This window comes from Canis lupus, chromosome 15 (assembly GCF_048164855.1).
Source record: "Canis lupus baileyi chromosome 15, mCanLup2.hap1, whole genome shotgun sequence".
NCBI classification, from domain to species: Eukaryota; Metazoa; Chordata; class Mammalia; order Carnivora; family Canidae; genus Canis; species Canis lupus.
In genome coordinates this window covers 37,194,109-37,221,553 of record NC_132852.1, presented here as the reverse complement: position 1 = coordinate 37,221,553, position 27,445 = coordinate 37,194,109, and the positions used below count along the sequence as shown (strand labels likewise).

General features: G+C 44.7%; 1 protein-coding gene across 9 annotated transcripts in view; it reads left to right on the top strand.

The window, feature by feature from the left end:
- The window catches only part of ZMAT4 (zinc finger matrin-type 4), a 339,499-nt gene that overhangs the window by 9,948 nt on the left and 302,106 nt on the right, over window positions 1-27,445 (top strand). The window contains exon 2 of one of the 9 annotated variants that reach the window (XM_072776593.1): window positions 2,151-2,384. The exons of 5 other annotated variants lie outside the window; for them this stretch is intronic. Coding sequence is in view for 3 of the 4 variants with exons in the window: in XM_072776586.1 (XP_072632687.1) it covers window positions 11,014-11,036 (23 nt within the window). In the remaining variant the exon portion in view is untranslated. Of the gene's footprint in view, window positions 1-2,150; window positions 2,385-10,827; window positions 11,037-27,445 lie in introns of those variants that run through there. 3 more of the 9 variants (XM_072776586.1, XM_072776595.1, XM_072776589.1) reach the window with 3 other exon arrangements.

Here is a 27,445-nt window from a genome sequence, read left to right as displayed (position 1 = left end):
GGGGTTCTCCTGAGGAGTCCCTCCTTTTTTTTTTTTTTTTTAAGATTTTATTTATTTATTCATGAGAGACACACACAGAGAGAGAGAGAGGCAGAGACACAGGCAGAGGGAGAAGCAGGCTCCCTGCAGGGAGCCTGACATGGGACTCGATCCCGGGACTCTAAGATCAGGCCCTGGGCCGAAGGCAGTGCTAAACCGCTGAGCCACCCAGGGATCCCCAGAGTCCCCCCTTCTTGCTGCCTGTCTTGGCTTTGCTCCTGCAGAAAGCGACGTTGCCCTGTAGGGTCCCAGAAGACAGGAGGGGGTGTTGGGATGCCAGTCCTCCCCTGCCTGCCTGGAACTTAGGGTCTTCAGAATGTGAGGAGAGGAAGGAAAAGTTATGAGCCAAAAGGAAAAGAAAGAAAAAGAGAGTAGAATGGGGAGTAGGTAGGGAACTCAAGAGGGATGTTCACTAGCACACTGAAAAAGCAGAGGCATAACCTCTTTCTAAATTGTAGATTTTTTTTTTTTAAGTGTGATGAGGCACAAAAAAGAAGAGGAGAAAGAGTCTGAGACTACCTTTATTTTCAAATTTCTAAACATTTGGTTGTCAGCCTCATTTTACCAAGGAACCTGAGGCTATGGTATGGGTAACACACCTGGTGAGTGGCGGATTGCAGCCTGGTGCTGTCCCTGTGCCATGCCCTGTGGCTCCCCCTTTCCAGGTTCCCGCCTGCTGACTGAGGTAGGGGGTGCTACAGGAGAGTAGGAATGGGGCTCCCTCTGTCTGCAGAGCAGCCCCTTGTCTAATTCTCCATCCTGCCTCCTAACGTCCTGCAGGAGGCTCTGCAGACAGGTATGGGGAGTAGCTGGTGGGCAGGCCCCTTGTCGCTGGGGACCAGGTTACTTGTCCATTCCCTGGGACAGGTTGGTGAGGGATGCTATAGGCTATAGGGCTGGGAGAGCTTGAGGGTGGCCCTGCTCTTTGATTTCATCATGATGGAAGTGATGGGCTTCTCTCCCTCATCCTTCAGTTTTCTGAATAGGGATGTGAGTTTTTGAAATGTTATGTGTTCATTTATTCATTGCTCAAAGTATTGATAATTGATCATCACAGTTCTAAGATTTTAGGATGCAGTAGTGGACAAAACTGACCCAGTCCCCATCCTTCCAGAGATGATATTCCAGTGAGGGGAGACAGATGGCAAACAAATCAATCAATATGTAGGAAGGCCAATATGTGAAATGGGGAAAAACAAAGCAGAGCAAGGCAGTGGGGGAGAGTGTGTGGAGAGGGTGTGTCCAGCAGGGTCTCAGTGAGAGAGTAACGCTGGAGCAGAGACCCAGGGCTGTGGAGGGTGAACCATGCGGATGTTTGGGGTAAGGGCAGTCCAGGCCAGGAGAGGCCCTGAAGCTGGAGACATTTGTGGTGTCAGATGTAGCCATGAGGCCAAGGGGGGCTTCATCAAATCCTTGGTAAGTTTTTAGTAAAGAGGTAACAGGGTGTATGATTTAAACAGGTCACTCAGGCCATATGTTGCATACCCTGAGGGCATGCAGGAGAGTCATATGAAGGCAATGATCCTGGTGGAGGGGGCTGGGGGTGGTGGTGGCTTGGATTAGTGTTAACAGTGGGGGGTGTGGGACAGTCAGATTTTGGATATATTTTAAAGGTAGAACCAGTGGGATTTCATGATAGATTGAATGTAGGGTTTGAGAGAAAGAGGGTTCAAAGATGAATTCCAAGGCTTTTGGCATGAGATAGAAAAGTCTGGGGAAGGAATAAATTGGAGGAAACAGGAGGTGAGAATTTTGTTTGGGGAGATATTAGACATCTACATGAAATGCCTGCTAGTCAATTGGGTTATAAGTCTAGAGTTCAGAGATGACGTTGAGAAGACGTTTATGCTAGAGAAAAATCTTGGGAGCTGTGAGTGTATTGATACTATTTAAAGTATGGGGTCAGATGAGGTAACCTCAAGAGTGAGTAGAGAGAGGAGGTACAAAGACTGAATTCTGGCAACCCCAGGACTTGTAGATCTAGAAGAGGAATTGGTGAATTTTTGTTGAAAAGCCAGATAGTAAACATTTTAAACTTTCCTCACAAAAGCAGCCAGAGACAACATGTAAATGTTCGAGTGTGGCTGGGTTCAGTAAAACTTTCTTTACAGAATCAGGCAGCTGGCCAGTGGGCCTTGTTTGCTGGCCTTTGTTCTAAGATGTGAAGATGAACCAGCAAAGGAGACTGAGGAGCGGCCCCTGAGATAAGGTTGCCTCAGAAACTAAGTGAAGCATCGTCAAGGAGGGTGTGATCAGCAGATCACATAGTGCTGGCCTGTGACGAAGGTGTGGATTGAGAACCAGACATTAACAGGAAGGCCGCCAGCGAGCTGCTGGTGTGTGAGGTGAGGGCCTTGGAGGGGTTGGTGGAGAGGTGTTGGAGATAGCTCGTGTAAACAATCTATGGAGGAGTGGGGTGTGTGTGCTTGAAATGGGGAAAATCCCGGGATGTGTGTGTACGGTGGAAACAGTCCAGTCAAGAGCACAAAGGTGATGTAGGAGAAGCAGGTGAGGACTGTCGCAGCCCTGGTCTGGAAGGAGGGAGGGAGGGAGAGGCTCGGATCCAGAATGAGGTAGGGGTGGCTCGGCTGGCGGTGTGGACAGCCAGGGGAGGGAAGGGCAGCCATGGTCACAAGGCAGTTGGCTGGGTGGGTGGGTAGGGGTGTTGTGGGACGGGTGGCGGCCAGAGTGGGGACTCTCTCCTGTTGCTTCATTTTCTCAATGACTGGGAAGGAAGATCAAGAGCTCCGATGTGGGGAGGGGACCTTGGGCAAGGGCTGTGGAGACAGATGCCCCCTGAGCACAGGAGGAGGGGATCGGGAGATAAGGACAGAGGGTCTGAGTTTCTAAATCAAAATTAAAAGGTTTGTGCCGATGCTACCACTTGAGCTTCCCACTGTAATAGGGCCCCTGTAAATTCTGAAGAATTATGACTGAATTAATAAGGCCAAGATGAGGGTGTGGATTCAAAGTCCTCAAAAAATAGTCTCAGATTCCCTCAGGCCTGGAGCTGCCTACCCAGGTGGCTCTTGTGGCTGTATTTTTTTTGTTAATTGAGGTATAAGTGACATATAACATTGTATTAGTTTCAGGTGTACAACATAATGATTTGATATATGAATATACTGCAACATGATCACCACAGTAAGTCTAGTTAAATCCATCACTATGCATAGTTACTTTTTTTTTTTTTTTTGGTACGATTGTATTTTGAGGAAATGGACTTGCTCACTGGAATTACAATCACTCCTCTGAGATCAGACAGTTGTGCTAGGTGAGAGAGACTACTGGCCTGGGGTTGGGCCAGTTAGGGAAGGCCCACTGCATTTTTCTCTTTCTTCTCCTAAAGCTTTTTTTTATTTGAGACTCCTTACTTATTTTTTTTACATCTTTTCTGAGGCAGGAGAGAGGAGGGAATGGGAGGAAGATTCCTCTCCCTGATTTTTACCTAATATTGTCCTGGAGAGAGAAGGGACCTACCCAAGGTCCTTGATCTGAATGTGGGGTGAAACCCATAAAGTGGGGGCCAAACCCTCTGGTGTCTTCCTCTCTGATGCCCGAGGACAAAGGGAGGAAAGATGGAGAGGCCGCCTCCTGGAGAAGTCCTTACAGTTTGGGAAGAGGGACCTGTTCATATAGACTGGGAAGAAGTAGAACACCTCCTTAGCTGTAGTTAGAGGCCTGTAGGGAGAAAGCAAGCAAAATGGGCCAGGGAACAAGTGGGATTGGTAGAAGGACACTGATTTGGTGGCTTTAGGAAAGAGAACAATGCATGATGAGAGATGCAGCAGAGAAGCTGAGCAGATGCTGACCTTGGAGACTGCGCTGGGTCTGCGATGCACCATCAATGCGGCCCCAGGAGGGACGTGACCTTGCACAAAACCCGTGTGTATAGGATATGTGACTATACCAGGCCCCTCCGTGCTTTGGAGAGGATGCTCTTCTTCTTGGATGGCAGGGGTCCCAAACCCTGTGCTCACTTAGGGAACGAGGTTGTTTGTGGGAGCGATAACGGCAGTAAGGAGTTTGTGTTTCGGGGCTACCAGGCAGGAGGACACATCCAACTTTTCTCCAAATCTTATTTCCGGTGGTCTTTCTGAGATGAAGCAGAGAAAATGGAAGTGCAGAGGTGTAAGGACCCGGAGTTTATCCAAACCCAAGTTATCTCCACAGGCCTGGCTCAGAGAGTCCATGTGGCTGCTCCAAACCTTTGTTTCCCCAGCTCTCAAATACCTGGTGATACCCATCTCATAGATTTGTTGTAGGGATTAAGTGGAGTACTGGCTAAAAAGTATCCAGCGTAGTGCCTATAACATAGCAAGTGTGCAAGAATCTGTAGGAATACAGGGTGACAACGGTGCGAGTGGAAGGGTGGCTTCTCTTCTAAGGATGGGCCAGGATGGGTCAGGCTCATGGGCTAGGGTGGGCAGGAGCCAGGTCATGGATTCCATGTGGTTCTGTGGCAGTAGCCATCTTAGAGTGATTAGTAAAAAGGTTGGAATACCGTTTCTGAATTTCAGAGCTCAGGAGCTTCTTCCGAAATATTGCTGGTCAAGGTACCAGGGAGGAACAATATAGGATTGCCAAATAGTGCCATGCCTTCAAAAAAGAAATCTTGGGAAACAAACTCTGAAAGCTGCAAGAACCATACTATTCAGAGAGATTTAAAGGGAACCTAAAATCCCTGCAATGCTTAGAACAGCAGGAGCATAGATTTCTCACACTAATCAAGTGATTTGTGGGAAAATCCTATCCATCTCCCTAACCTGAGCTGAATCAAGCAAATGATGGCTGCAAGTTGCGGAGTGAGCTCCGAGGCAGGCGAAAGGCTGGTATATGACCCTGCAGAACTTTCCTGCAGCATGAATTCCAGGCAAGCAGGTAACTAGGTGGTTCCCAAGGAGGGGAGCCCCCTTAGCCAGCTCCCTTTCAGCTGTCCGAGCGGGGCTGTTTGCAGGGTAGGCGGGTGTCTCTGACATGGGAGCTCTCTGTCAGCAGATATTCCTGTCTCTGCATAGGGAGAACACTTCTTGCTCTGCCTCCTACAAGGAAAGGAATGGATGCTCTGATAGGATGCGCCCCTGTGAGGGCTGTGTTTTCAAACCCTTGCATGCCATCTGGTTCCATGCGGTTGATATTGAGGATCACTTTTTTGACTGTGAATGTATATTTCTCAGTCTAGGTTTAGTTAAATTCCAGGGCATTCTGAGTAATCTCTAGAGGGCTTAGGTGAAGCCAGTTTAAACTTTTTTGCAACGTAGAGAGGAGACACTTGATGTGTCACACTTGACGTGTGGGGAGATGGGTAGGTGGCTGGGTTGGGCTGAGGAAGGAGAGGTTGGGGGTGATGTGTGAATCTTGGCACAAGCTTATAGTGTCAAAACATCCAAAATGCTGAAGGCTGTTTTTCTACACAGAAAAATAAATTCACTAGAGTTCAGAGAAAGAGAAATACAGTGGCTACAGACACAGAAAAATGTTTGATTCTATGACTAATCAGTAGAGTAGAATGGTTAGGCAGATGGGGTTCTGGAGTCAGGCTCTGGTCCTGGCTCCAAAATTTAGCTGTTTGACCTTGTGAAGGATCATTCAGTTGGGCCTCAGTTTTTCTCTCTGTGGCAGGAGGAGGAGAGGGCCTGCCTTGCCAGGATGCCATGTGGCAGTGACGTAAAGTCCGGTTGAGCTCTTACCACTGATAACAGTGCCAATAATAACAATAATAGAAGTGCTAATTAAAATGGAAATGAGATGCCATTTTTCCAGCTATAAAATTACTGAAGGTTAAAAATGACATTGCTCAGTGTCATGGAGATATGATAGAATGGTATAAAGTCCTATTATTAGAACTGTAATTGGTGCAACCTTTCTGGTAAGCATGATTTTGGGGAGTTCTGTACTTTAGATCTACTTCTAAGATTCTATCCTAAGGAAACGATCAGAGATGCAAGGAAGCTTGTGTCTATAAAAGTGTACACTGTGGTGCTCTTAACTTTTCTGAAACACTGGAATCAACTTTTCCCCCACAGCAGGGAACTAGTTAAAGAAACTATGGTACATCCATACAGTGGAGTAGTAGGCAGCCAAATAAAATAAAAATATTTGAAGAATGTTAGTGCCATGTCCATTAAGCTGTAGGTTAAATATCTTCTAAACTGCCTGATGAAATACAGTACCCCGAGATGCTAACAGAAATTCTCACCAGATTATGGATGATTTCTGTTTTCCTTTTTATATTTTCTTCTGCAGCTCTAAATATCTCACAGTGAGCTTTTATTAATTTTTTATAGTAAAAGTAATAAAAAATGATGGAAAGATATCCAGTAGCCTGAGTGGATTAGGTGTTTGCTGTCTCCGGGAAGTATTTCTCTGGGGATCAGGCCTGTTGTGGATCCTTGGAAGCTTGCTAAGAGGCTGTGTAGGGATCCTTCTCTTCCCCTTCCCCAGTGCAGAAGCACCAGGTGTTTTGTAGCTAAAAACAAACATTTAGAAAAGTGGAAGCAGATGCAGGTATGTTGTGAAGAGAGCACTAAGCAGAGGGGATAGCCTGCCCTGGTTTGCTCTCAGCCCTGAAATCCATTAGCTTCCTGGGAGCCACAGATGGTGACAACCCACATATCTAGTCACTCCCAAAGCCATAGCCAGACTGGAACCTGCTGCCCTCTTTCCTTATGGTTGTCGCTGGGAAACTAGGAAGAAGGATCTTCAAACAGCAGCCCTGCCCACATAATGCTTCTAGAACACGGGGGCCGAAGATGCCAGGGACGAATGTAGGAAAACACTTGGCAGCGGCAGCGGGTCCAGGGCAGAGGCGTCTCACAGGACACAGTGGTCCCCAAGTCTGGGCCATGTTAGAGGGCCGTCTCCCCTATGGTACCTATATCTTCCCGCATGTTGAAGGATGGAGCATCTGAACAGAATGTTTGCAAATTTTATAATTCATTAAGTGTACTGATGGAACGGACTGTTTAATAGAAATAATTCTTTTATTCAACAAATACCTTTTGAGGATATGTAATGTGTCAAGACTGGGGTTAGGTGCTGGGTATTCCCTGGTGAGTAAAGCAGAGACCTCAACTTCTATGGAATTTACTCTCTCCTATGCATTGGACAATTTAGTTCTGATATATATCTTTCAAAATCTGGATTTTTTTTTTTTTAATATATTGGTTTTGCTTAAAGTAGGACACTGTCGCTTTAGGTCTGCAAAATATTGTAGAAATAGTGATTTTTTTTTTCTCTTAGTGCAGATGTCCCGAATGTTATATAAGTTTAAATATTTTTCTTTAATTCATCCTTATGACATCTCTGCGAGTTGGGGCAGGGAGGGGGTGCCACCCGCCTTCCAGTGAGGGGCGTGAAGGGATGTTTTTGGCTCTAACTTTGGCCCTGCTGGGAACGTCAGCGCAGCTGCTGACTTGAGTTCAATGAGGCTGCTTCTCTTCATTGCCTGCTGGTGGCCACTGGCCACTTGGCGGCCCGTCGCTGAGGCAGTGTGTGTTCTCTGCCCTCTGGAAACCACTCGTTCACCTGGGAGCTTTTTTAAACTTGAGAATACAATGACTATTGTGTAATTTTTTTCATTACACTGAGCACCAGAATAAGGTTCCCGAAGATCCTCTGAGGTATAGGATTATGTTTAGCAAATGTAATTGTAACTTTTGTAAAGCTGCAGCCTTCTGCTGCATAATATGTTGTGACTTAGGTTTTTCCTCTCTGCTTTGGAATGCACCCAGATGTTTTCTTCTTTTAAAGATCTGACATGGCCATGGCCGGCTCTATAAATAGTACCAAACATCAGCTATAATGCCGGCATGATGCCGATTTTTTTTCCTGCCACCCACTGAAAGTCTTGGGAGAAAAATCTCTCTCTCTCTCTCTCTTTCTCCATAGGCGCATGCGCGCGCGCACACACACACACACACAGTTATATTTAGACATAAGTAAAAACCCTGAATGTGTTCAAACACACATGTATTCTGTTTCTTTTGTTTTTTAGGAATTAGGTAAAAAGGAGTTAAAGAGCTTTCAGCAACAACAGAAAACAAAATGACTTTCCCAAGTCTCTATGATTTCCAGGCAGAGTACTCAATTAAATTACTCCCTGTCACCAAAACTCCCAGTCCAGTGAGAGGACAGCTCTATTAGTAACTAATCCTACCAGGCTTCCTGGGCGTAAAAGATGAAAAGATTCTTTTTATAAATTCCTGGGGATTTTTAATAGTTGTAGAAAGAGTCTCTAATGGTTGTTTTAGTTTGCTAGGATTATGGGAACAAAGTACCATAGACTGAGTGGCTTAAGCAACAGAAATTTCGTGTCTCACAGGTGGAAAGGCTGGAAGTCCTCTGGGTACTTCCTCAGGGATTGAGGGAAGGAACTGTTCTAGGTTGCTCTCCTTGGCTGGTAGATGACCATCGTTTTCCCTGTGTCTCTTCAACTTGTCTTTCCACTACATGTTCATCACTGTGTCCAAATCTCCCCCTTTTTTATAAAGGTACCAGTCGTGCTGGATTAGAGCCTACCCTGATGACCTCACTTTAGCTTGATTACCTCTGTGAAGACCCTGTCTCTAAATAAGGTCAGGCTCTGAGGAGCTGTGCATTAGAAGTTCAAATATAAATTTTCTGGAGGAGGAGACACAATTCAACCCACAACAATAATCTTTTAGGTTATACTTGTACATCTGGGAACAACTTTCCTTAAACCATCCAAGACTGATAATAGTTCTTCCCCTCTTCCCTCACTGAGGAATGGGTTTCCACTTCTCATATTATTTTCAAATTTAACTTTACTTACCCAATCTACCTACTACTGTAGCCAAACCCATTTCCTCTTCTGGGGTATGAAAGGGAGGACAGCTGGTCACCAGCCTTGATCTAGTGGCTTAGTAGCCATCTTGAAGGATGTGACATTTTCTCTTCTCTTTCTCCCTCACATCTTGGCCTTCCTGCAGCCTGACCAGTGGGATCCTATAAGGAATGTCTTGGGGGAGGTCCTGTCCTTTTCCAGTTGGGTGCCCTTGAGTACTGTGGGCAGGCTTGGCACCATTGAGGGGAGTGGGGAGCAGACAGGACAGAGAAGAGCTCATCTATATTTAGCTCCCAGCCTAGCTGTCTTCTGGGGCCCAAGCCCTGACTGCCACTTCTCATACCCTCCTCTACACCCGGTGAAGACACCATATAACACACACAGAGCACCTGTTTCCCCATTGTTCTTCTTAACTCAGAAATCCCATAGGTAATAGCTAGTATTTTTACTGTCAGTGGAGGGCTGCAAGCACCGATGTGCTATTACTGTAGTTAATACTTTTCAGACACATGCTCATTCATTTCTTTCTAATGGGCTGCGAGCACCAATATGCTGTATTGTGCTTAATACTTTTCAGACACATGCTCATTAGCTATTTCTTTTTAACCTGTTCCCTTGTGTGAACCAAATTTACATGCTCCTTGGTCTCATGCTCAGTGTTTCATGTCCTTATACCCATAGTCATCACACCCAAGGGGATGGTATAGGGCAGAGGCAAGACTTTGACTCACGGATGCCTTTGTACTGAGGGTACCTGCCTGGACAAGAGATTTTATGTGTCCTCTCATGGGTGACACTTGGACAGGGAGCCAGGGGGTGAGATATGTTTGCTCAGGAAGAATCTAGAGTTATTCTAGGGAGAGCTAGAGACCTGAAGTACAGGGACAGAGCCTGGTGTGGCTGAGAAGAAAAAATTTAGTTTCATTCCTGGCTGTCCTGCTACTTTCCTAGATGCTGCAGGTGGATATAGTGGCCAGGTCCAGAGACAAGCACACAAACACATTCAGCATATGGAGGATCAGCAGGTATATATTATTTTTTCTGAGTGCTTTCATCTGCCCTGCTCCTGAAATTCTGAATAGTACAGATGGAAAATCCAGTAGAGGGCACCTGGGTGGCTCAGCGGTTTGGCGCCGCCTTCAGCCCAGGGCGTGATCCTGGAGACCAGGGATTGAGTCCTGTGTCGGGCTCCCTGCATGGAGCCTGCTTCTTCCTCTGCCTGTGTCTCTGCCTCTCTCTCTCTCTCTCTCTCTCTCTCTCTCTCTCTCTGTCTCTATGAATAAATAAATAAATAAATCTTAAAAAAAAAAGAAAATCCAGTAGAAAAATGGGAACAAGGGGAGACATTTTTTTCTTCTGTTGAATTATGAATACAGACACCACACCACCTTCTTTGCTTCTTTGGTTTTCCTACCAAGATAAGCCATGTCAGAAGTGACACCTGTTGCAGCCAGTCAGGGCAGACCAAGAGTTATAATTAGGGGATGCCTTGGGCCGCTGATCAGATACAAGCACTAAAGAAGTTCCAGTAGCAAAAAGTCATTCATGTGCAAAAGTGTAAACATTAAGAAATTGTGTTTAAATTAGATATGCTTCGCTGCCCTGGGAAGGGTGCAGAGAACAAATGCCAAAAGTAAAGCAGACTTTTATAATGTTGCCTGGGAGTGGGAATGAAGGGAAAGCTTAGGAAAGCTCCATCTCATTAGCTTGGGGGTGGGGAGCATTCTTTTCTGGGGGTGTCAGCCACGTCTGGGAGATTTAGATTTAGCAGATGGATCATTCTAACCACACAGCAGGAAACTGCTAGGTGTGTACTGGAGTTTACTGCACTTGGGAGGTCCTGGTATATGTTACACCCATTCTTTTACTTTACCAGTACCTTCCACCCCCATCATCTTGAGGTGAGCCCAGAATGTATCTCTTGCTCTCTCAGAGGTTCTTTTCTTCAAGAGAATGCCAAGAGATGCTGATCTTAGCAGCTGGATGTGATGGATGTACTGTTACAGATGCCACAGTGGCCCACATCAGTTCTGCTTCTTGAAGAGCACCTAAACATAGGCATTAAATGTGACATTTCCTGAGTGTTCAGGAGTGTGTCAAGGCCACAGAGGTGAAGGCTTTGGCCCTGCCCACAAGCTGCAGTAGATGAGGAGACAGACGTACGTCACATGACCGGAGAAGAAGGAAGAAGGTACCCACTAGTACCTCAGTGGGTACTAGAGGGTACAGTGAACATGCAGAAGAAGGTGACATTGGGTGGTGGCCACAGAAGGCTGCAAGTATAAGTACAAGGAAGGGCTGAGCTAGGGCTTGTTTGGTCTTAGGAAGTCAAGGAGAGGGAAGAAGCTAGGGCCTCAGGCTAGGAGGGTGGTGTGAGCAGAGGCCCCCACACAGGTATGAATGTGGCAGGTGAGATGAAAAGGGGAATGACCTGAGGTCTCTTGGCCACCAGCCTGTGAGGGTTGATGATGCTTTGCAGAACAGTCCTAGTTTGTGTTTCTATAAAGCAGAAGTGGTGAAGGGAGAAGACATTTCTAGCTCCTCGTAGAGTCCCTGGCAACTGCCATCAGCAAGCCTTTTCTCTGGCCAGCAAGGCTGTGGCTTTGTTCTACGCAGTTCTCCACCACCTCCCTGCACACTGTGTGCACACTGGCTCTCCTCTAGATGCCCTCTGTTGGCCCGCTATCTGAACTGGCCCTCTGTACCAGAATGCCTCCCCTCAACTGTACAGGTTCAAATCCTACCCCATCCTTCAAGGTTCAGTTCCAATGTCATGTCCTCCATGGAAACTGCCCTATCTCTCCTCTCCTGTCCCTAGTCTAAAGGATGACTCTGAGTATAGTCACTTTTGTGTACTTCTCTTAAATGCTCTTACTATTTCCTAGTTAATATTGATTGAATACTATGTACTATTCTCTGTACCTTGGATAAATCAATGAATAAATTAAAAACTTCTGCTCTCACTGAGTTTATGTTCTAGCTGGAGAAAACAGATAATAATACAAATGATACATAAGTAGAATTATATAAAATGTTAGAAGGTGATAACATAGAAAAAAAAAGGAAAATTCAGTCATATGTAGAACATAAGAAATAGTGAAAGGGACTATAAGGGAAAGGAGGGGAACTGAATGGAAAAAGTTAGAGAGGGAGACAAACCATGAGAGACTCCTAACTCTGAGAAACAAACAAAGTGTTGAGGAAGGGGAGGTGGGCAGAGGGTTGGGGCAACTGGGTGACAGGCCCTGAGGAGGGCAGTTGATGGGAGGAGCACTGGATTTTTTTTTTTTTTAAAGATTTTATTTATTTATTCATGAGAGACAGAAAGAGAGAGAGAGAGAGAGAGAGAGAGAGAGAGAGAGGCAGAGACACAGGCAGAGGGAGAAGCAGGCTCCATGCAGGGAGCCCAATGTGGGACTCGATCCCGGGACTCCTGGATCACACCTTGGGCCAAAGGCAGACGCTAAACCGCTGAGCCACCCAGGGATCCCAACTGGGTGTTATACTATATGTCGGCAAATTGAATTTAAATTAAAAAAACGTTTTTTTTTAAAAAAGGAAAGCAGAATACAGGGAAATGGAGAGGGGTTGGGAATGCTGACCTAGGGGGAATGGCATCAGGTTATAATTTTAAGTAGGGTAGCCTATAAATAGTTCTCCTGAAGAGGGTTACATGTGTAAAGACTTGGGCCAAGGTCCTGAGGTTGAAGCATACCTGATATGTGTTCAAGCAACAGCGAGGCCGATATTGTTGTATAGTCTGAGAAACGGAGAGAGAAGGGAAGGAGGTCAGAGAAGAGTGTGAGTGTTGGGGGGAGGGACATCATATAGGGCCTTGTAAACCAATTTTAAGGACTCACAGAGATAAGCAGGATTTTGAGCACAAGAGTGATATGATCAAGATTTATTGTTTAAGACTCACGCTAGATGCTGTCTTCAGAATAGACCAAAGACAGGGAAAGGTGGAGGTGGAGACCAGTCAAGAGGTTACAGCAATGGTCTGTGTAGCCTGTCCTAGGGAGGGGGCAATAAGAAAATGGTCAGAGACTTTGTATATTTTGAATTTTATTTTTAATGAGTGGCTTGTGATAGAGGTAAGAAGGAAAGGAACCAAGAATGATTGCAAGGATTTTGGCTGGAGCAGTTGGAAGGCTGGAGTTGCCATTGCAGGTGATAGGACAGGCTGTGAGAAGGGGCAGTGGGCAACTGAGGAGTGTTTGAACTGGTCCTCCTGGGCTGGAAACTACGTAGGAGTAGGTACACCGTATGAGGTACTTTGTGGTCTTCTTAGGGACTCGGGAATTGTACTTGATGGGTGTATCATATACCAGGGCTGTTAGGATTGCAAAAAATTCCTGCTTTGGGAGGACAAGTTAATTTTTTAGGGATCGTTTAGATCAGATCCCTATGTCTGGCTGCTTCCCCAGCTGGGCATTTTTGCCTCTTTGACATCATCCAGAGGTTTAGTGACAGGTCTCCAGCAGAGAAGAGATAGTTTGGTGAGGATTTGACCTTAGGTGGGGTAATCTCCTGAGCCACCAGGACACTTGATCTAGGTGCAGAATGTTTTGTTGGAACTAATCTTTTCTCTCCCAGTCATTATCACACCTAATGAAAATGATTAATTGGTGTTAATTAGTATGCCAACAGAGTGTGAGTCCCGTTAAAAACTAAATGTTCCTTTTGGATTCTGGAGAGACTGGAATGGGGGTGAGGAGGATAAGGAGAGTGTGTTTGGCTTTACATATAGCCCCGTGCTGCAGAGATTTCTGGTCAGAATCCTACTTTGTTAGTAGAGAGATTTGGCTGGAAGCATACCCAGGCTAACTCAGGGGTTACTTTGTTAAAAATATTCCTAGTGGGGTTGTATGAGTAATTAGAATTGTTGACATTGAACCTGCTTATGTTTATGTCATTGGAAGAGCAGACTCTTCACCCACAGGTACTTATTGAACATCTACTCAGTGCCAGCCATCATGCCAGTCACGGGGAAAAATAAAGATAACTGACACACTGTCCTTTCTTTAACTCTCAGTCTATTCGAAAAGGCAGATGTGTAAACAGGGATACATGGAGTGGAGTCTTAGAGGAAGTAGAGGTCAGTTACTCAGTCAGAGCCAGAGGGGCTTTCTAGAGAAGATGGCAATTGAGTTGTGTGGAGAAGGATGATGTAGAGTGGTTCTGGCGGATGAAACAGGAGGCTGTTACAGGCAAACAGGAACAGTGTGATGGGAAATGAAGTTGAAGAGGCAGGTCTGGCCGTAAAGAGCCTTTTAGGCTCTTAGAACAAGAAATTTGGACTTTATCCAATAAGCAACAGGTAGATATTAAAGGTTTTTAAGCAGAGGAATGATGTAATTACATTAATGACTGGGTCCCTAGAGTGTCATGATGGAGAGGTGGGATTCTAGAGTCAGAGAGATGAAAGGCTTTTATGATAGTCCAGGCCAAAAGTGATGATGACCTAGATTAAGGCATTAATGGTGAAGACCACTTGGAAAGGCATTGGTACCTTACTGTAACTAGGTTACTTTTGATTCTTAAAACTCCTCTATAATGATAGTGACATTTACTAAGAGTTGGGCACTTTCCTCTCTTAATCTTTCCAATGACCCCATAAGGTAGGTACTGTTAAGAATGGGTATGTGAAAAAAAAATGGTATGTGAAGGAAACTGAGACACAGATTTGGATAAGCTGCCCAAGATCTCCCACAACCAGGGATTTCACAATCCATGCCCTTAACCATATCACTATTACTACCTAAAGGATAGGTAAAATCATCCCATTTCATGGATGAAGGGATAAGGAAAACAGAGGGGTCTCTGGGGAATGAGGAGAATGGAAGAGTCTAAGACAGCCTTGTTTGGGGATTCTCAGATATAGGGAAATATGAAAATCCTGTCAACAGGTGTGAGTTTTCTATAAGGGGTAGTGTCTGGGGTAGCAGGTAAAGAGAAGAAAACACATGTGAGTGTGTTCCAGTAGGGAAAGAACCTTTGACATGAGAAAATACAGTTCAATTGTCACCCTGTCACCAACTCCCTTCACCTTTTCCTCCTCTGGTGTGGGAGCAGTCAGTATGGGGTGGGAGTAGAATGCCCTCCTGTGAGCTTCTCTTACTCGATTAATATTAACCACCTGACTCTTCAAGTGTCTGAGGGTGGAACTCAGGTTGTCAAAGTGGAATTGACGTCATCAAGAACAACGCAAGTCGAAAACAGTAGGGAGGGCTCTACAAGGTCGCGTTTCCTAACTCCCAGTGCTGCTTAAACTAGTTGAAGAGCTTCTGAGCCTCCTTTGGGGGGACCTTGTTTGACCTGTTTCTTGTCTCTGGATCTTCCAAGTGACGGAGGGCTCTCTGTGTGGGCCTGCCTTTGTCACTAGTCACTGGATGACTTGGCTTTCTCATCAAGAAAAGCTGAGGGCAGCAGCCTCTTGGGGAGAAAGTGTTCTGTCTGAGTATGGCTGCAGGAGCTTCCTCTTCTAGATCTGTGGACCGTTTGGGGGCCCGTCACCCCCCGAAGCAGAAGCAAGGGGCTAGCCATTGATCCTACTCTGCTGCAGGAGGGAATCCCAGCAGAGGCCACCAGGAAGGCTGCTGTTGATTTGGAAATACCTACCCGGTGACAGGGAAAGGTCAGAGCGACAGCTTTCAGCGACTCATTTGCATCTTGGATGATGTTCTAAAATAGCTTATTTCTGAGAGCCATTAAATACTGATAAGTGGGCATTTTTGTAGACAGAAAAACAAATAAGGAGCGACATTAACATTATCTTTTCTGTGCACATGTGCGTGTGCATCCACGGAAGACTGATTTGGGGCTGGGGTTGCCAGTCAGGTGACACTGGGGCTTTCTGAGACGGGCGAAGGCAACACATCCCTCAAGGCTGTGGCTGCCCCTTCCTCTTCCCTGACGATTCTTCATCTAAATCTCTTTGTCACCTTGCATGGAGGATTTTTTTTTAACCTCTCAGGGCTTCAGAGACTGAGGTTTATTGGTACTGACAGCCCCTGATTATTTAAAATCCTGGAGGCCACGATTTCTGCTGTGCTGGTCCACAGAGAGTTCAGCTGGCCAACCCCTGCTGACCGCCCCGATAGTTCATGCTCTAAGGGCCACATGGAAGAGAAAAACCTCCCTTTAAATTCTAAAATAGCTAACAAAAACTAAAAACAAGCCTGTCCCCTGCACTCCTCCCTGCCACTGCCAACCGGCAGTACTTCTTTCCTTAAATTCAAATCTAGTCCTCTGATGATAGTCTGATAACTTTAAGCAGCAGAAATGTTGCATGCAGTTTACTTCGGGCATAACCCACGGGGGTGCAGGATGAGAGGCTACTGGAGAGAGCATCACATTGTCACCCTCATGAGCCCCCAGGATAGGGCCAGAGGTGTGCCTTCCCAAAAGGGGGCTTTGAGATCACACTGGAGGCATTTACCAGGATGTTCATGCTCCTGTCCAGGGAGGGAAGTCAGGAGGTGTGTGTGTGTGTGGGGGGGAATCACTGTTACCTAGCAACAGCCACATCCTGTGATAAGACTTGGTCTGAAGGAAAGAGGTTTTCACAGGCACCTGGAGAGGTTCCCTGTGCCCCTCCGCAAGCTGGGGAGATCTTGGGTTGCTCTGTGGGCACCCCCTTCAGGGTTCCTCACTGTGGGTGCTTTTCTTGCCCTGAATAGAGGCTTCCTGTTGAAGTGTGAGGTGTATATGAGCCTGTGTGTACTTGAGCATGTGTGTATGAGCATGCGTGTGTGTGAGCATATGGGTGTGTGAGCATGTATGTGTGAGCATGCATGTGAGCATGTGTGTGAGCATGCATGTATGAGCATGTGTGAATGAGCATGTGAACCTGTGTGTGAGCATGCATGTGAGAGCAAACGTGTGAGCTTACATATGTGAGCATATGTGCATGCATGAGCATGGTTTCTGTGATGGCGAGTAGAGTGCCAGCTGCAGCTCCATGGGTGTGATTCTAGAGATCTTGAAATTGCCCTCTACTTTCAAGTAGAAGCCTCCCCTTTTCTTGATTTCCCCTTGACTCCTGCTGTGACCACACTTCTCACACTGGCCTATGTTGGCCCTGATTTCAAATATCCTGTTCTACTTGGAAATCATGTCACATACTTTCCCTGAAAGCCCAAAATTGAGATGAATTTCTTTCACATTGGGCTTTAATCTGAGCTGAAAAACACATATATTTAGGAGTGGTAACTTATGAGTTCTTATTATCATCTTAGACTCAATAGGAAGCAGTTTATCAAATCCATTCCTGAGAGCACTGATTTAGTGGAGGAGAAGAGAACATGAGGGAATGGGCCCATCCAATGGAAGGGTTGGGCCGGCTTCCATTGCAGAGGTAGAGGAGCACCAACTGGAAAACGGGGGGGTCATAGAAGGTGGATAGATCCACATCTCAGCATTATCCCAGGCTGGCTGGTGCATCTCATTCTTGTGAAGACTGGTTCACTATTGGTGACGTTGTCAATCATGTCCTCATATCCTGGGGAGGAACCCCTCTCATGGCTTTTCCCCCAAATCTCCTTGCTTCCACTCCTCCCTAACCTTCTCTGCAGTGCCATGAAGGTTTTGATAATTCCTGTCTATTGCAACCTAATGCTCTTGATGTTTCTGGAAAGATAAGGTGTTTTTTTTCTCCACTGCCCCCAGTTATTCATGTTGTTTTTGCATTCTTGTGGAAGAGGAGGGAGTACTGCTCCTTATGAAATTCCTTCTCTTTTTCATATTCCTTACCTGCCTCATATCACTCTTAAGCAAATGGTGTGGCAACTCTTGTAAAGTAGAAAATCTTGCTGGGTGTCTCTGTTGGGCAGTCAGGCATTAGCTCCCTGTTCACATGACAGTGGAGTAATGACGCGCTTCCTTTGGAGATTCCTGTTCCACTGGGGATGGAGAAGGTTTCAAGTAAACTGTCTCACTCATCAACCAACCTCCTTGGAAGGTCATGGAAAAGTCATGGGGCTTGCTTTACAAATAGGTGAAGAGAGGGACGGGTGACATGTGCATCTGGATAACTATGAAAAATAAGCAGATGGCCCAGCAAACAAAAGCTCCTCCTCAGAGTTTAAGCCTGTGGTTGCTCTAGTATCCTCTTCCTTAGACTGGAAGACCACAGTCTAGCCTCATTTCTGCCATTCAGTTTTAAGGTCCACAGTCGCAAAACTGGCTTTACTTAATAAATTGGCACATTCATTCAATTACTCAACACTTAGTTTTTTTGGCATCTATTATGTACATGATATTCAATGGACAAATATATGCCAGAACTGCTCTGTGGCTCTACGAATCCATCTTCCGTCTGGGAGGAGAACATATAACATGTAAAGAAAGGCTAATACAGAGGTGTTTAATAATGCAAGGAAGACACGGAGGAAATAAATAACTTCTGGGAGGGACAATCTTTCCTTCTAGAAGTAACCAGACTTCTTAATTTTTATCTTGTGTGAAATTGGAAAGATCCTCAAGGAGGATGATGAAAAGATTAGGGAATGAGATCAATGAGAAAGAGTTAATGCGTTTGCACTGCCTCAGCCAGAAGAGAGTGGAGAAGTGTCCTGCTGATGGCTGACAGGTGCATGGAGGGGTTCTTCATTAAGAGGTTGTACATTATTCTAAGTTTGCATCAGAACAAGGCTATCAGTGATAGCTCTGTTTTTAATTATCTACCACTCACCAGATCATATGAGGAATTTTATGCACATTATTCACTCACATTTTTTATTACTGAAGAGAACCGTGTGTCAGTTACTATCTTGGACTAAGGCAAAGTCGCCACCCTAATAGAGTTTGGAGATCATCTCATTTTGTTCCTGTAATAACCTTGGGAGGTATATATTTTTATTCATCTTTTACAGAGAATGAAATCGAGATTAAAAGAAGTTAAATCTGTAAGTACTCTACCAAATTCAGGCATAGTAAGTGGCAGGCTGGAGGTTTAAATCCAAGTCTGCCTGACACTGAAGCCCAGAGTTATGCTCTCAGGCAAAGAATAATCCTCTAGATATCAGTACAAAGGCAGTAGGCACCAGTCAATTGGTAAATATTTATGGGAGGCTTATATATATCCAACTAATAGCATATTATATAAGATAGTGGTGTTATGCAGACAAAACCAAATGTGTTATAAAGTTGCAGAAGAGAAGTAAATTTCCTTTGGTGATGATGAAGGTTGAACTGGATCTTCTAGAAGCATGAATGGTTCTTGTATGGCTAAAGGGAGGTTCTTTCAGTGAAAAGCAATAGTGCAAACATGAGTGAATAGAGGTGGGGACAAGCATGAGATGTGCAAGGTAGGACAGAATGAAGAATGGTGTGTGTACTCTAGTGTGTGGGAGTACTGTGGCAAATGGGGTTGGACAGGTGCAACAAAGTCCATCTTGAAGGACTGGGAGGTCAGAAAGGAGAGCTTTGGTTTGATGTAGTAGGTAAAATTATGAACTTTTTAATAAGGCAGCTCCATAAGAGTGATGGTGTATAAAGTCATGACTGGTGGTGGTATGCTGAAGAGACTGGATGAGCAGAGACTGGTTGAAGTCAGGGAGGCTGACGGGTATACCTGTGTTTGTTGGCAATGGAGAGGGATGGATAGATGTTCCTCAAGAGCTTGTTAAGGTAAGCATTAAACCTTAGGCCTCACCAAGTTGCATTACAAGCAGGAGGGGATTGTGATGATCTTTGCTTAAAGATGGGGTGGGGTACAGGGAAGGTCTCTGACCTTGGACTTTGTTCTGCCTTGAAAAGTCCCACCCAAACATTGTCTTTCCTTCAGCTTTCATGTCCTGGCCCTGGTTGAGCCCTGATAATGTCTACATGTAGTCTGTGATTAATGGGCTTTCTTGACCCTGGTCTCAAGGCAGGGAAGTTTATGTCCTGAGAAAGCCATTGGAGTAAACCCTCAGACAGTGCAGGACAGGAGGTGCGTGCCAGATTTAATTCTTTGTTCATGGTTCTGTAGCAAAGCTTAGCTGTTCCTGCAGACAGTGTCCTAGAGCAGCTGGGAGAGGTAGGCTTGGAGGAGGATGACTTGTTCCCCTCACAGAGGTTTTCAAGCTGCTCTGGCCCATGCTTGCTTTGCCTACTGGTCTCCCAATAGCCCTTGGCTCTCTTGATTTTGTCCATTGTTACTATTTCGAATATAGGAGATTTGCAAATATAAACTTAATGGGATTAAACATCTTTATATGACTACACTTGCAAATCAGAGCAAATCATTTGTTGATTCTTCATGCAACATGTGTATTAATAATATATTATTATTTATACTATACAAATATGTTAATATAGTTGACCTTTGAACAATGTGGGGGTTAGGGGCTCTGACCCCTGTGTGTTCAAAAATCCTGACTTTTGGCTCCCCCGAAACTGAGCTATCAATAGCCTGCTGTTGACTGGAAGCCTTGCTGATAACATAGAGTAAACAGTTGATTAATACAAGTACATATTTTATATGTTATATGTATTATATTCTGTATTCTTATAAGAAAGTAAGCTAGAGAAAAGGGAATATTTTAAGAAAATCATAAGGAAGAGAAGCACATTTACAGTACTGTACTATATTTATTTATACCATAATTATTTATATTTATTGAAAAAAATCTGCATGTGAGTAAAGTTGTGCGATTCCAGCTTGTATTGTCCAACTTATATGTGCCAGACATTGCTGGCCTCTGCAGTCTAACTGAGGACAGCAGTCTCTACTCTTGTGAAGCTTACAGTCTGCTAGTGGAGACAAACAAGAAAAATAAACTGGCAAATTCTACAGTATTTTACAAGGTGGTAGGTACAGGGTGGAAAAATAAAACAGCATAGGAAGAATTGGAATTGCGGGGGGAAAGGTAGCAGGAGAATTGGAATTATACATAGGATGCTTAGGTGACATTTGAACAAAGACACAAAAGAAGTGAGTGAGCCACGTGGCTATCTGAGAAGATCCTTCTAGATAAAGGAAACAGCAAGTGCAAAGGCCCCGAGGTAGAGCTTGCCTGGCATGTTTTAGAAACAGTCAGAAGGCCAGTGTGGCTGGAGCTAAGGAGCAAGGATGGAGCAATAGGTGACTTAGACAAACTGGCAAAGAGGGAGGAAGCATGCGGACCATACACATCATGTGGGGCTCTGCAGCCTCTGTAAGGATTTTGGCTTTTGCTCTGGGAGGAATGAAAGCCACCGGGGAGGCCTGAGCAAAGTTAGATCGTAGGATCTAACTTCTGTTTCTCCAGATCACTCTGGTTGTTCCTTTGAGGACAGAGTAAGCTGCAGGGAGAGCATGGAGGGACCTGGGGGAGAATAGCCTGATGATGCAGGTGAGAGACAATGGTGCCTTCTGACAGCGCAGCTATAGGGATGGTGACAAGCTGGGTGTATTTTGAAGTTAGAGTAGGAGAAAGGTGTTGAGGATGATGTTGTCAGCACATCTGTTCCAATCTAGTGCTTGCAAACCAGTCACTCTGTGGGTAGCCATTGGGCTTACTGTGCCCTCAGGGTGTGGCTTAAATGCAGTCCAGTGGAAATAAGTATAAAACTGTTTCTCCACTTGAGTGCCTGGTGTGTGTGTGTGTGTGTGTGTGTGTGTGTGGGCGCGCGCGTGCGCGCATGTGTGCATGCATCTACGGGCGTGTGTGTATGTGTGTCACTTTTCCTGCTGGATCCATCCACATCCACAGCACTGAATCCATTAACAAAGGGCATTATCTCTGGACTCTCAGGCTCTTGCCAGCTACTCACATACTGGAGAGATCAAAAACTTCCTCTTGCCATGGGTAGAGCATTTTGGTTGCACATTTTGCAGGTGTTGCCCTCCTCTTAATTATCCATCTACTTCCTTTTTCAACCCCCTCCTTTTTGGAAGTTATAAAAAAAAAAAAACCCACATAAAACAGCCAGATGTGAGCCCAGTCTCATCAGTAATCCATAAAACACCAAACACACCCCACTCATCTCTCTTGCTTTATGAAAAGTTAAAATTAAATCAGGGCAGCGTTATTAAGCTAAGTGATTTTTGCTGGATTCGGATGAATTCCTGTGTGTGCCACATCATTTGTTGGAAATGTGCCTGGGGTGCCTATGGGCTCCGAATGCACATCCACCAGCTATTAGTGGAAACGGATCCGCTTACAATGGGGCGCTTGAGGTTTCCTAGCCCTGGGGCGTCGGCACTGTGTGTGGAACCCTCAAGCCCAGCCCTGGATCCTCCGGGGCCCACCAACCCCTAAAAGGGGCAAAGGAAGAGAGGACACAGCAAAGAGGCACAGCAGCAGACATCATGCCTTTGCACTGTTGGATTTAGATTCCAGAGGGAGAGCTGCGCGAATCACCTTCCTTCTAGGTGCGATATTCTGAGGGTGCCGTGTTCTAGTTGTGGAGCAGGATTGTTGAGGCTCGTTCTTGGCCATGAGACAGTCGGGCACACGAGGCTGCCTTAGAGCGTGGCGTGGATGTCTAGGGCGGCTCCCGGAGCTCAGGCTTTGGGATACCCGTTCACTCGTTCACGGCTCTCTTTCTTTTGGAGAAAGTGAAAAGTTGGTTGCTTTGGCACCCTAGAATCCAAACATTTGTTGGGAAAAGCAGATTGATGCTCAGCAAATAGTCAGAGAAGGAAGGCCATCTTTTAGGACTCAGACTTTCACATTTTGCCAGGTACAGTGGAAACAGCCTAAGGTGAAATCACAAAGCTTTGCTTTATAAACCGAGGCTGAGGACATTAGGTGACTAACTGTCTTAGTTCCAGTTTCCCTCTGGTCCCAGCTACATAAGAGTGCTGTAATCCCTCTTAGGTTATCCCTGGGAGAGAGAAACTGTGTATTTAAATCACCCAGCTGGGGGTCAGCATGGAACAGATGTGGTGTCAGTGTTCATTGCTCATCCTTTGTGGACCTGGGAGGAGAGAGGCCTGGGGTCACTGACAGGTTGCCCTGGGAGCTGGATCACGTCCTGCCTGGAAGGCCTGTCTGTCCTCTGCTGCAGACACGCACAGCTCTCCTCACGCTCTGATGGCAGGGCCAGCAGAATCATGTGCAAGATTTTGTTTGAAGGGGACGTTTTCTGAGGGCTATCAGTCTTGGCATGTATTGGCACATTTGATTCTGCATTCACAACTTCCTTTTTTGTCTTGGACTTTGTAGTACAAAACATTGTGTGAAGCTCAGAAGTGGGAGAAAGTAGCATTTGCCACTCTTGCTACGAGCTGTTTAGAACTTGTGAATTCAGCAAAAGGTTGATTCTTTCAGCCTTTGCCTTTGCCGAGATACACACATACACCCCCCCCCCCCCAGTGACATTTTAGGGGAATCTTGCATCAAAATTTGCCAATACAATTTAATTTCCCATTTTTGCCTGACCCTGTTCAGAATCCATTCAGTAAAATTCTGTAATGTGTGCAGCGTTGCTCTTTTATTCAAAGAACCAACTTCCTAAGTAGAGAAAGAATTTCAATAAAAGTGCTCAGGATTTTATATTTTTAGGAACTTGGTATTTCATAAATATTGGAATTTCATATCCTCCAAATCAGCATCAGTGCATTTTCGATTTTTGATATGTGGTGACACAGAGTTCAGTTTTTGAGAAATGTAATTTGGTAGACTTTTTATAGCCATCTCCTAACGTGCTAGAGGCTGTCTCTATATTTGCTCAAGTTCAACTTATATCATCACAGTGCATAAAAATACCAGTCCCTTGGGCAAGTCATGACCCCGCTGTTGTCAGAGACCAAGAATTTAGAATTGAGACATTGTGCCACCTGAATGACCTCGAGTCATGATGCTGTCATCAGTCACGGCTGCCACCAACTGTGGCAGGTACCCACAGGACACAGGGTAAACATGGCATTTGACCTCTTTTGCCCTTAGCACTAAGAAGACTCAGCCATCAGAGTTATCCCTTCCCCTGTATGGGGAGAACTTGAGGTGTGCCAGCATGGCTACCTATTCTAGGGTCACCTAGGGCTCTTTATCCTAGATCCACCTCACCATTAGAGAGTGGCGTTTCTCAATTATTCTCCAGATGCTTTTGAAATGCAAATGATATCAGGTAAGTAACATTTTACCATCATTTTCATCTGTGGGCATATATACAGTGTAGTAGGGGGAGAAGAGGAAACTCTCAAAGGAATGTGCATCATAACCTAGGCCATTTGCTGTTCACTTTCAGGACACTGGCAGTTGGACTAGCCTTTCTGTCCAGGGTGAAATGGCCCAGATTTACTAAGCCTGGAACAACACAACTCTGCTATATTTCTATTCAATCAGAAGTCAGATGCATTCATTTACCGGGGAAGGCCATTTCATCCAGGCACATAATTCCATGCCATGTGCAAACATTGCTTGTGTACTTTCTATAAGTTGAATGTTGTGTAGGGTACAAGAGATACAGATATGAATAAAATATGAATACAAACATATTCCTATAGTCTAGGATTTTATGATCTAGTTGCTGGGCAAGTAATAAAGTGTGATAATTACTTTATATAGGTAAATGCTGCAATAAAAGTATGTGTATAATTTTTAAATGAATACTTGATCATAAGTACTCATGATAGATAGCTTTACTTTGGTTTCTGACATAAATTAATGATTTTCACTAGGTCTTCCATAATTGGTATCTCATAAAAGTCTACTATTCTGATTAATTTGGGGTGGATTTTATTGATTTCCCTGTTTCAATGACTGCCATTATATGGATTTCTCTTAAATCTCTATCTCCAGTTTAGTTCTTACTCCAAATTGCTTCATTCTTGTACATTTTGTTACTTACTGGGCATTTCTCCCTGGAAGTTCTATAGGAATTTAAACTTAACCAGTTAAATTTGAACCTATCTACATTCCTCCTCCCAGCCTCACCTTCAATCTCCTTCTGGGTTTTTCTCTGCCACAACGAATGGCACCACCATTCAAGCCAAATGTCACAGCATAGGTCTTGACTTTTCCTTTTCCTTCAATCATTTCAAAGGATCCTCAACTTCTTATTTCTTTTGTACCTCAATTTTCTCAAAATTCTCTTTCAATTCTAGAGCATCCCATCATAATCTTTCATATGATTTTATACATATACTCTTAACCAATTTACCTACCTTCAGTGTTGGTTCTTTCTAAGCATTTTCCTCACCATAGTAAGAATAATGCCAATCTGATCACCTCATTTCCCTACTTAAAGCTCTTCATTGTCCTTAAAGCTCTTAAAGTCCACATTGTCTTTGTGATAGAGTCTAAAGTCTTTGTAAGACTTACATGGCAGTGTCTGGTTTGTTCCTTGTTTTCTTTTCTTTTCCAGACATCTCTTGCTACTATGCTTGTCCTCCAGAAGATCATTGGATCACTTGAATGGCTTTCTGTTCCCTGAATGCACCATCTGTTTCCAACCCTCAATCTTTTGCACAGCGTATTCTTTCTGCTTTTCAGTCTTAATTCATCCAACACATACATGCAGAGTGCTTAGCATGCACCAGGTCCTGTACTGAGGGCGGGTGAACAAAATAGATATGGTCCCTTCTCTCATAGGGTTTTGAACTAGTCAAGGAGGCTGGTATTAAATAGGAGTATGCAAATAGTGATAAGTGACAGAAGGGACAAGGACTGTATGAGAGTTGGGAAGGGCCTCATTTAGGTTGGGGTGAATGGTTGGGAGGGCTTCCTTGAGGCAGTGAGGAGATTGAAACCTGCCCCTCTTTGGGGTCTTTCCTCCAAGAAGCTTCTCCTGGCCTTCCCAAATGTGGGTTTATTTTTTATTTTTAAAAAATATTTATTCATGAGAGACACACAGAGAGAGGCAGAGACACAGGCAGAGGGAGAAGCAGGCTCCTGCAGGGAGCCCAATGCAGGACTCGATCCCAGGACCCCGGGATCTCCCTGAGTCAAAGGCAGATGCTCAACCACTGAGCCACCCAGGTGGCTGTCCAACTGTGAGTTTAGTGGCCTCCTTTGGGCTCATGTAGCACCACACACTTCCCTGTTAGATTTTTTTTTTTAATCTATTATGTTGCAATATAATGCAACCTGTCAATCTCCAGACTGTAAGCTCATGAGGGCAGGGTGAGAGCCTGGTTTGCTGTAACTCTAAATTCTAGCATACAAGTAGATGCTCATGAATATCTTTTGACAATTTTAGGAAAAGCTGGAAGCTCTTTCCAGGAATGTGAGAGATACTGTGGTATGTAGTCTGTGTTCCCTGCCAAAATTCTACATGGGCCAAACAGATGCAGGAGCCATTATCCTAATGCCCAAGGTGGCCAATCCATACTTCTAGGGCTGTGTGTCACTCTCCACTGTGGCTCTTTAGAGCTTCATGTGTGTCCCTGGAAGCAAGCAGGAAGAGACATTTTCATTGTCCAAAGTAACAATATCATGATGAAAAGAGAGAACATATTCTTTGAAAGGACCTATAATGATAGTGGATATTGTAATAAGTGAAAATACATCCATTCTAATCAATAAATTAATTATGCCTGTAAGTTCTGAGGGGCAAAGTATGATAATGATGCTGGTGAATACTGCCTCATATCTGGGTTCAGTTGGTTCACACTCATTTGATGGATCCCCTGCCTCACTGCAGGCTAGTACTAAAGCCATGCCAATGATCATTTTGTTTTGGATTAGAAGATCTCTCTCTCTCTAAAAAAAAAAAAAAAAAAAAAAAGGCTTTTGTGGCTGGGGTCATTACCAAACACTGTGTATAAACAAATATTATTACCCATATTTTCAGATGTGGAACTGAGACTGAAACAATCTGTGACTTGCCCCAGGCACAGATCCCAGAGCTGGGTTTAGTCCTTGGTCCAACTGGCCTCAAAGTCCTGATTCCTTTTGTTGTGCCGCATAGAATTTTATCCCTTCTTGGTAAATAGATTTAACAACCTCTTCCTCCAGAGTAACCTCAACATCCTTTTTTAATTGTTTTTTAATTTTAAGGTTGTTTGAGTAGTAAGGTTGAAAAGTAGATGTGGGAAATGATGAAGAGAATGCACCTTTGTCATCACTACACTGAAATGTGAAATTCTGTAATTCTTCCAACCCTCTTACTCCATTTAATCGTTGTAACTTAACTCAGCTGTTTGCAGTTATAGAGAAGCTTGATAAATACTGTCAGATAACTTATATTCACCACTGCTTTTTCAGTTGATGCATCTCTCACGTGAACATACAACATTTGCTTTGACACCGATGGGACATGTGTGGACTGATAGGAGAGTTACTGCATCTTACCTTGAGCTTCTGCTCTTACTCAGAGTTGTTAAAAGCCCACTAAAGGCAATAGCTGGCCTGTAATTCTCTTTGTCTGCCAATTAACTCAGAATCCTTAAGATATATGTGTGTGTTATTAGACCCTCCAACAACCACTGTCAGGGCATTGAGAAGATTGGAGATTTGGGCTTCCACGCATATACTGCTTTTGGGGAGGAGGGGGGTGGAAAGAAAGAGCAAAGAGCATCAGTTTTCTTCCTGTGGGCTTGTATTTTTGGTTAAGCCTCTTCATCCTCTCCTGAGGGTTGGACGGACCATCCCTGTTAGGGAGAGCTACCTGGGATTGCTCCTGTGCCACTTCTGAGGCAGAAGGGAAGCAGGGAGGTCTTGAAGGCAGCAGACATGTGACTTT